Source organism: Aptenodytes forsteri, unplaced genomic scaffold (assembly GCF_000699145.1).
Source record: "Aptenodytes forsteri isolate BGI_AS27 unplaced genomic scaffold, ASM69914v1 Scaffold1, whole genome shotgun sequence".
Taxonomy (NCBI): domain Eukaryota; kingdom Metazoa; phylum Chordata; class Aves; order Sphenisciformes; family Spheniscidae; genus Aptenodytes; species Aptenodytes forsteri.
Window position 1 is genome coordinate 3,528,232 of NW_008795035.1, and position 10,662 is coordinate 3,538,893.

General features: G+C 39.4%; 1 protein-coding gene across 1 annotated transcript in view; it reads right to left on the reverse strand.

Moving 5' to 3' along the window:
- The window catches only part of SLC27A2 (solute carrier family 27 member 2), a gene marked incomplete at its 5' end in the record, with an annotated part of 18,758 nt that extends 8,096 nt beyond the window's left edge, over positions 1–10,662 (reverse strand). The window contains 6 exons of the mRNA XM_019471320.1: positions 907–1,005; positions 1,353–1,547; positions 5,263–5,387; positions 5,916–6,074; positions 7,347–7,556; positions 10,584–10,662. Coding sequence (XP_019326865.1) covers positions 907–1,005; positions 1,353–1,547; positions 5,263–5,387; positions 5,916–6,074; positions 7,347–7,556; positions 10,584–10,662 — 867 coding nt within the window. The remainder of the gene's footprint in view (positions 1–906; positions 1,006–1,352; positions 1,548–5,262; positions 5,388–5,915; positions 6,075–7,346; positions 7,557–10,583) is intronic.

The following is a 10,662-nucleotide window of genomic DNA, read 5'->3' on the forward strand; positions in this document are numbered from 1 at the left end:
CAGCCCTCCTCATCCCAACTCAAGAGACTGCGTAGGGCGAGCTGGCATAGGAGAGTACGCCTATGGGGCAGACACTTAACGTAACTGGTATATTCCTCAGCAATGAGAATTTAACACGGGGGGTAACCTGTCCACCTGTTCCCTTACGCACAGAGAAGATGAGCATTTCTGTCCTCACTCGCAGTAATGACTACACGTGTAACAGAATGCAACAAAATCAAAAAGTATCACAAGAATCTGGTTTAAACACAGGTTTGCCTGTGCCAATTGAGAATTTAACACAGGGGGTAACCTGTCCACCTGTTCCCTTACGCACAGAGAAGATGAGCATTTCTGTCCTCACTCGCAGTAATGACTACACGTGTAACAGAATGCAACAAAATCAAAAAGTATCACAAGAATCTGGTTTAAACACAGGTTTGCCTGTGCCAATATATAAACCCCTCCTACGAAAACTGGTATTAAGATATATTATTAAAAAAAAAAGTATTTTCATGTGTGCTTTCTCTATTGCCAATGGCAAAAAGCTTCAGCCACTGCTGGAAAAGAGAACTACTTTCTATTTTGCAAATGTTTCTTTAGTGGCATGTTAAGTACAAAGTCTGAGAAGAATTAAATAGCTCCTGCTGAAAGTCAAGATCTGTACTCAAAAATGTTAGCGTGTCCATTATTAAAACTAGACAAGTTATTAAAATCTAAGTATACAGATGCTGCATTCCCCACTGTACTTTACCTTTCTGTTAAGCTGTATTGCAATAGTATGTGATTTGTTACGTGTTTTCTAACTTGTATTTAAAAACCTGGCTTACTCAATGGCAATTCTTAGCATCTTTCCAGATAGAAGTGATGCAAAGAGATGTAATTTTAAAAAGTAAATACCTTTCTGAAATTTTTTAAAGGAGTTAAGTTTTTACCTTTGGGAACTCTTATGCAGTATCCATTTTCATCTCGGACTGGTTCATCTTTCTCTACGTCATATTTAATCAGTTCATAGCGTAAGATTTTCTAGTGAAAATTTGCAAAATGTATACACACATGAATATTCAATCTTTGAAAAATATTTTCAGAATTATACTACATAGTCAGCTTTCTATTTAACGGGAGCCAAATGCATCACATTTCAACCAGATGTGTTGAGTCTAAATGTTCTTTTGCCTGAACTAGCGAGAGATATCTGGATATCTAGCATGGGCAGCTACAGACTGCACCTGGGGAGAATCTTCTCCCTAAACAAATTCGTAACTGAGCCTTGGGTTCTTCCCAACTTTTCACACAAGTGGCCTGGTATATGCCCTTGGCAATACACCAAACTTCACCAAGGACAAAATGCCAGGTTTTGTTGTCATTCTTACCTTCTGCAGGCAGTTTACTCTTCCCACTGCACCAATTTTTCCAGTGTAATTAACAAAAGAAATGTTTCCTTCAGTCGATGCGTAAAACTCCAAAATACTAATATTTCCAAATCTTCGGATAAATTCCCTCCAAACATCAGCCCTTATTCCATTTCCGATGGCAAGTCTGACTTTGTGATCCTGATCGTTGTTTCTCTAGAAAGAAGAAACAGTCATGACTTCACACTTCTGCTGAGCGAAAGCAGAATTTGTACTTCTGGAAAACTCTGAAGGAAACTTTAGACTAAAAGTATTGAGCATATTCTGAAGCAGAATGTGTGCAAACATTTTATGTTAATTTATATACAGTTAAGCTCATGATTTTGACACGGAAAAGGAAATTACTGAGCAAGTTAGGCTATATATCTAACTGTAGTTAGTAGTTAACTTGATTTGGATGAAGACAGGAACAAATAATTCCAGGTAGAAAGCCAGAATGAAACTCAGGCACCATGTTAAACTATTTTGTTTGTAAGCCTTGTGGTGACTATCTGCAGAAGAGTGTAATTTACCCTGAATTCAGCAAAATATTTGCAGGATTTAAAATGGTGTTTGGGTGGAAAGGAAATCCCTTCTGCCATTCTAAGTGCAGGATTGGGCCTGCTAAAAATTCTATTACCACACTTCATATCACTTTTAATAGTGCTATTAACTCTTTCTGTTTACACAATAAAGTGATAAAGACATAGTGAGGATGGCAGTCCATTTATGCCTTCTCTTAGATGTTTATATTTATCCTCAACAATAGGAAGTACTGAACTGGGTCAGACACTTGTAATTCATAAACATATCTAATGTGCTAATGAGTAACAATAGCCTGAGAGAATTTTAGCAAAATATGGAAAGGCTCTTTTGTCCCACTTCCTGCCGCCTTCTCCAACTGTTTCTTGTATTACATAATTTAATAGTATTTTAAGGCACAAAGAGTCTTTTTAAATATATATTGGCTTCTTAACTTGGAATACTTTGTTGAAAGAGTAAGACTATTCTATCAGCAACAGACTGGAATATGTATTTGTGCAGAATAAGTACGTTGGCTCTATGTTTTTCAGGAAATACAGTGCAGCGGGCAATGCAGTAGATGGTCGAAGCAGAAGATGAACACGGAACACTGGAATTGCAAAATTCTCTTTCAAGGAGCAATTCAAGAGAGAAATCTGGCCATTAAGACAAACATGGGTTGGTCTTATAGTGTCATATTCCCAGAAAAGACAAAAAAATGCCACAATAAAGTGGCTACAATTTTTAAGTACTGTAAAACTTTCATTTTAATTTGGACTTCAGTCATATCACTTCTGGATTATTACTGCTTTTCTGCAGAATAGTCTAGAAACGGATGTTTAAATTTAATCTAAAGAACAAATACATTAATATATAGTCCTTGCTGTGATATTGAGAGATCTGCCATTAATGTGTTAGCACAGAACCAAGCTTAAATTAGAACAATGAAATCTGCTGAAATTCTGCATAGTGTCTAAATGACTTGCTGTTCACTTTTTATAAAATCTTTGTGTGTTGTAGATGATGCTCTACAACACCGTACACAATATCTTAGTCTCTCATGAGAGAGACTCCGGTTGATTGGGCGTTTATACATCTGAGCTTAAACATTTTATTTTGAAATGATTCACTGGGGACAGGATGCTGCTTGGATCCACATTGTCCCTCATCTTTTGTTGTTCTTAAGTCTGTATTTTCAATCTTTCTTTCCCGTTTGCTTAGGCAGATAAAGAAAATTTGTTATTTAGCCATTAATTAGTCGCAGTTAATGAAAGGAGGAAGGACGGACTTAATGATTCACCCTTATGGTGATTTCTATAATACTTGGACTGTTCATTTGTTCTGAAATGACTACGTAAGTTAGCTGGAAATACAATCAGACAGAAAACTGTGACACACATTGAGTTTTTTTCTTCTGTGGATATGAAAAGGAAAGAAATGATAGCACAGATAAAAATTACTAGCACAATAAGGAAGTTCAACAGTGAAACGGCATTAGTTAAGACAGATGACACCCTACATCAGTGTGGATCTTGCTTATACTGCCAGTTCCTCATGGAAAAGACTGTCTCTCCGTTAGATCTGCACTAGCAGGCCAAGGTCTCTTGGCACCACAACAGTTTAAGTAATAATATCCATTCTGTCAAGTTCCTGCATTCTGAAAATGTTAATCCCATCCTTCTGGGAGACTTGTGCACTCAAAGTAGCACGCATATGGGTACATGGCATCAGATATTAAGCTTATAAACCTTGCTTATGTAAAGGTGTTTTCTCTACTCGTGTTGAATTCTATGTACTGCGTAAACAAAAAGCCTTATATTAAATAACAAAAGCTAAGCTACCTGTCTCTGTCTTAAAATCTGGCCTTTGTAGATAAGCAGCCTGTAATCTGTAAGACAGCCTCAAATACTACTCAACTGCATCATTCAGTGGGCTTCAGATTCAGCCATTCATGTTATTTCTTACTAACAGGTCACTTTAATGGTTAAGCTAAATGTCTCTGTGTGGCTAGCATTACCAAACTCACCCCATTTGGGAACTAATTTATACTTGGCTGGCAACTGTACACATCTTTGAAATACTGGTTGAATTCAGGAATTTACAGAGTATGCCCTGTGACTCAGTTATATTTGCGCATGCATGCATGCTATGAAGAAACACAACTCTACCAAAAATGAGTATATTAGCTCATTCTTTAAGCTTATTTTCCTAAAAAACATTCTGTATGAAAGGAAATAATCTAGTTTTTCACTTTTCCCCCTATTTTATTTATACCAGTTGAGTATTGGCTAATTACGAGTACTTTGCTAATTGGGATTTTCCATGAACTGCAGGACTGACATGTAACTTATCACCACCCTTAACTGTATGTTTCAAGTGCCCAGTTTCTTTAACTCTGTTTAAATCTCCTCCACCCACACTTTTTGATTAAAACTAGTGGCCTAATCCAGAGGCCAAGTCTTCTGATTATTATAAAACCTTATTTTATTAACTGCTGATCTTGGGCTAACAACTCATGAATAAAGTAATACAAAGCATAGCAGAATCTTGCTTAGATACCTAATTCCTGAGTAATCCTACTGATTTCCGGTGAAGTTATTTCATATCTCTGTAACTGACATCAGAATGAAACCTCTGTGTATTTGATATTTTGCACACACGCATAAATTACTAAGAAACTGCGGACCTGATTCTCTGTTCTGGCTTATGGTTATCAAATGGTGCTAGGAAGACTGATTGATACCACCTTTGTTCTTACTAAATTCTAACTGCAGCTCACTAGGCCTACCTCTGTGAAAGTCATTTCATGCAAACACATTTTTGAAATTAAGGATTAACTAATACGATTGCAGGGATCTCAGCAGGAAAGCGCCTAAGAATAGGTACCCTATGAAGACAGTATGTTAAGTGCCTCTTCAGAGGGGGCACTCTTTAAATAATCACCTTAACACTTTCACCTGGGGATCACCTGACTATCTTGGGTTAGGACATCTTAGCTACAAAAACTCCAAAACTCACATTGCCCAAAACACAGGTCCACTGGTTCCTAGAGAACCCCTCATTTTTGGTTTGCAGCTGGAGTGCTCATATAAAGTAAGTGTTTTCTCTATCCATTTTAACAGAATGTCAATTAATGGATTGTCATTGTTCCACTATTCAACAGAATGATTAATTCAAGCCAAAAGCTCCTTTTTTTTTTCTTCCCTTGAAAAAAGTTCCACGTTTGTATGCAATGAGATTACAGACCTCATTAGGGAAGGTTTTCGTTGGGCTTTTTTTCCCCCCTCCCCTTATGATTAGATTTTAAGCATAATATAACAAATATTCCCAGTAATTTAATTAGCCAAAAAAGAAAGGCAGTTAATGTAACCCGTGGCACACTGCATAGATACCGAAGCACTTCCCCAATATACTGTATCACTGTTACGTTATATTTTCTGCAATCATCCCAGAACTGGCTTGCTGAAAATCTGGCACGCAAAACAATAGTTGCACCTGTGTAGAAAGAAGTAAAACAAATAACAGAAGGAACAATTCTTATTGTATCATAAGACCGTACAGAATTTCTTAGCACAACATTGTAGAAAACTTGTAGAATTAGGGTTATATAGCTTTTGGAAGTATTCTTCCTAAAACGTATTGAAATACAATCCATGCTGAATAATTGGTTTACTTTCTATTTCTATTCATCAGAAGTTAAAGGCTATTATTGTGGATGAAACTCTGTACTAATCTACCCTGAAACTGTGCAAAGAGCTGTCATGTAAGATAGGATATATCCTGTTTGTCCAGGTGATGAAATAAAATTTGTATAGGGTGAAGATCTGTGCGAGTCATACGAAGGCAACAGAGAAACGAGAATGTCTCTTGACTTATGGAATTTCTGGTAACAGAGACATGTATAACTAAGTATTTCATCTCAAAGTGTGGTAGCTAGGGAAAGGCTTACTCTATTCGTGATCATATCTGTGCATGAACTCTGCACAGTAACATGTTCATTCATCCTAGTCAAGTGCACGGTACCTTTCATGATACATCCATGGACTCCAACGAGGAGGGCAGAGCTATGATAGAGTGGCAGAGCAGTATACACAATATCTTCCGAGGTAACATTGCCAGCATCAAACAAACCACAAGCTAGCATTATGCGTTCGTGGTTAATCACTGCAGCTTTGGGAAGACCTGTTTAAAGTCACGTAGAAAGGTGTGTAACTTCATTTGAACAATAAACATAGTAAGACCAGTCGGTTTCACAAGGGCTTAAGAAAAGATTTTCTCTCATTCACTGACGCAAGCGGTAATTCCAGAGTTCAGGGAGGTACGCAGCTTGTGTCTACGCAACACACTGGCGTTTAGTCTTAGTGAGGATATATCTTCCCACATGTAACTTTTAGGTGATTACCCCCCATTAAGTGCCCAAATTCCCAATACTATTGTACCCAGGAATAACAAGTACCTAGAGAATGAGGAAGTGGGATTTGGAGCATGCTGAGCAAAGGGAATGGAAATGCTAAAACAGAGGTTAATCTCAGATCTTGCATGTCTCCTGGAATTAGGTATCTCCTTGCAGCTCTGAATCGCTCTAGGTGAAACTGGAATTCATACTACAAAATCTCTTCTTGGTTTCCCATCAGATACAGTTGAACTGATTACTTGCTGAAACAGATGCTAGAAGGCAAAATGACGGTAGTGCTTGCCTATTCTGTAAGAACAGGGATGTTAGAGCCCTTAAGAAGGATGAAGGACACCGGAGTTATTTGTCTTCTGCAGCCCAAATAGGATTCAGATTTGTACTTCCTCCCTACCAGGGGAGTTCCTGCCCTAAGAGGCTCAAAGACTGACCTAGTGTGGAGGCATACCCTGCTCTTCCTAATGAAGCTGTAAGTTTGAGTGCCTTCAGGCATTGTCTTCATCTTCATCCTTGTCACCCAGTTTCTGCTGTGGCTAAGTGCTCTTAACGCTAGATGCCTTTATGTAGGACAGGTTGCAGCTCCTATACCAGCTGCAGTTTTGCAGGGTGGCTATGACTAGCTGTATTTTGTGCTGCCCTCGCTATTTTTGGTATTCTGACACCCAAAACCTTACTGGCCAGCATTTAGAGTTCATGATCCAAAGATACTGAGTGTAAGGTGGGTGCCAAGACACATACCTAGGCCCGCAGTGTCTCCAGGGATAAGAGATAGCAGATGTCTAGTGACCTTACTGGCATAAAACTTGTATGTTTAACTGGCTTTTACTTCAGTCCCTCCCCCCAGATTTAGTGCTTAAAGTCAGCCTGTATTCTACGTGCTTTTTGGTTTTAGATACAGGTATAAAATCTTCAGTTTCCTGAGGGGGAATGAATGATAGCAAGAATTAACGTGAAGTAACAGATTCTCTTTCCTTACTATAAAATCACAATGTTGGGAGCAATGTGTGGCCTTCCATATAGAGTTTTTTGTGAATTTATATTACCTGTAGTACCAGAAGTGTAAATGTACATGGCAGGAGTTTTAAAGGTTATATCTGATCTCCAGGACAACGGAGTAGGCTCATCTGAAGCAGCATCTACTTTATCAAGAAAGCTCTCAGCCCCTTCTGTAGCAGATGTCTTGCTTAAGTAATAAACTTTAACATTTTCTTTCTTCAAGAACGGCAGTATTTCTTCAACAGCTTCCTTCAATTCTTAAAGAGGAGAGAAAAAAGTATTATAAGAAAATTCTGTATTGTTCTGTGAACTATACTATCAGCGCATCAACTTTGGCTCAGCAGCTTTCATGTTTAGCTGCTGTTGGAGAGAGAAATGCTCAAGTCACTTCAGAATCCAGCAAAAAGGACTGAAAAGGAACAGTGTCTCCCTGCAGAACTGGGAGTGATTTGATTTGATCTAATTTTCTGCAGCAGGAACAGAATTGCAGAGGAGCAATCCAAGCACACTTCCTCTTGCCCGCAGACCCTGCGGGAGCATACCCCTGGCATCACCAGCTCGTTGCTACCTTCCCTCTCCACCGTGGGGAAATGCCTCACCTGGCAAGTGCCCACACAAGGTTAGGTGCTGCTTAAATCACCACTATGTTTGATGCATAACGATGAAACTCATCTTTCTCAAGTCCCAACACAACTGGAAGAAACACTGAAAAGCAGAATGAAGAGTGACTTACTCAGTAAGTAGTGGTACTACTGAAGCCTGGACTCCTAGATAGGCATAGGGAGAGACAGAACACAACCGTCTCCTACATGTGTCTTGATTAACCCCAGTTCTCCTCATATTCCTTCTGGTATCTCCAACCAACAAGAAAGCATGATTTCAGTTATGTGCAATGAGTAGGCTAACTCCCTGCATGATCAAGTCCTGTCTGCCTTTCTCTTATTGAAGCAGTAATGCAGGTCTCTCTCCTCTACTCACCGCCAGTTTCCACCAAGTTGGAAAGATACAGTCATCCCTGACACTTTTATTCCCTTAAGAAGCTGGATAATTGGATAATGGGTTCAAGTGAAGGTGACCAGAGAGCTGATGCAATTTTATATACCTTGTTTCTTTAGGAATCCAGACTAAAAGCCTTCCAACTCACAGGCACTTTTACTTGAATAGATAATCCACAGAATTTAAAATGATCCTCAACACCAATTTCACTGAAACATCGTAATAGAAAATTTGCCATAACATGTAATTTATTTTTTACCACTTCTATTTTATTTCAAAGCAAAGAATAAATTAAATATTATTAAATCAACAAATCTCTGAGGCAATTTAATACTGAGAACTAAATGTTATGGAAATTATATCTCCACACTAATTGACTAGATAAAGCCAAGATCCACTTCAGAAGTTTTTCTCAGCTGCACAAAAGCAGTAACTTTAATAAAAGCATTACCTTCTCAAGCCTGGCAGGCTCTGGAATTCCCCATCAAACAATTCTGTACCTCTGCTGTAACTTTGGTCCAAAAAACATCCTGGGATTACCGTGGGTGCCCTTTAGCCACTGAGCTACTCATGAAAAGCTAATGAAGGCTTCTTTTAGTGAACAGGTAAGGAAATCTCAAAATATTAGCGCAGCCTGGCCTGTCTTCCTTTGTTCCACCTACGCTCTCCAGCATTGCACAGATGCTGGACTGCACAAAGAATAAAGCTGGGTGGGAGGAGAGTTCTGCTCCTTAGACACTATCAGGCATGACGGAGATAAAATAAGGCCTTTTATGCAAGTATCTAATGAGGTGGCACCTTAGAGATAAATAACCCCCAATAAACTTTCACTGAGATAAATAACCCTCCAATAAACTTTGAAATTCATTATTTTATTGGAGGTATAAGTAACTTTAATGACATATAAACTGTATTAATGAATTCAGCGTATTTCTGAACTTATCTGTGCAAGCACACAGACAGGATCTCATGTGGTGGTAAGTTCTGGTAACACAATATTTATATTCTGCATGGAGTAGCAAGATAATAAAGGATGAAACTTAATAAGGACAGAGAGAATAAAGGTCCAACAGAAAAGACCTAGACTTCTTTCCTCTCCTGATGTCCAGCAATCACTAGTGGAGTCAAGCATGTAGTAAATTTTTATGAATAAGGCTCAATTTTTTCTTTTTTTTTTTTCCTCAGAGCTGAAGGCTTTTTTAGAAAATTTGAGGCAAGTATATTATAGAAGGAGGAAAAATACATTTCCTATCCTACACAATAGCTTTTCCCACATATGCCACTAACCCAAATACTGATTAATTTTGAAAGTTCAAAGATTGCGCAGAATTTATTCTCAGTGAGGCAGAAATTTATCGCGAAAGGAGAAAATTTCATTTGAACTCCTAAAGTTTTGGGGCATATAAAATACTTCAGTTACATACAAAAGATAAATGAGTTCAACTAGCTAAGCTGAAACGGAGTACATATTCATGTCGAAGTTGTTAACTCTAGGCAGATAAAGAATATCTTTTGACTTCCCATATGGTCAGTCATTCATACTGCATGTATGCACATACATACAAATATGCATAAAATAGGCATGAAATAAGGTCTTTGCTCTATATGGAACAGAATGCAGCTCTCCATTTAAAACATACTCATATGTTTTAAATACATATGAGTATGTTTTGGCATACTCATATGCCGAAGCCTCTTCTACGGAAAAGGAATATGGTTTGTCTACGTGGGTTCATGCCTCTTTCTTTGAACTGAAACCAGACAAAAGCTTTTACGTAGACTGCCACCACCTTCACGCGTCTAAGTCGCTGTCCAGCTGCAGCAAGAGGATTCTTCTGCATTACCTTGTTTATTTCCGATTTGGACATTTGTGTGAACGTAACTGTGAATTAATCCTGTTGTTTATGATTGAGGGCTATTTTATTTCTAGGTCTTCGTTACCCTTATCAAACAGCTAACAAGGTATCGGAGCTCAATGCTCACATCTTGTACAGGAGCTGAAAATGAGAACACGCTGCAAATCCTTTGGAAACCTCGTCCTTTCATCTGGTCTGAAGCAACTTCTCAAATCCCCAAATTCACCTTTAGAGGACGGGACGCGATGGGAGGAACGTGTCCCTCCGCCCCAGCCCACCCCCGGCGCCTCCCGGGCGAGGCCCGAGGGGGGAAAAGGCGGCGCTGCTTCCCGACGAGCCCGGCGAGGAGCCCCGTCACCGCGGGGGGGCAACCTAGAAGGGCCCCGCGGCTCGGCCCCGCTCCCCGCCGGCCGGGGCCGGTGCTTTCCTCACCTGGGGCCGCCAGCAGCACGGTGGCCGCGCTGCTCTGGAAGCAGCGCAGCAAGGACGCGGCCCTGACGTTGGAGTTTAG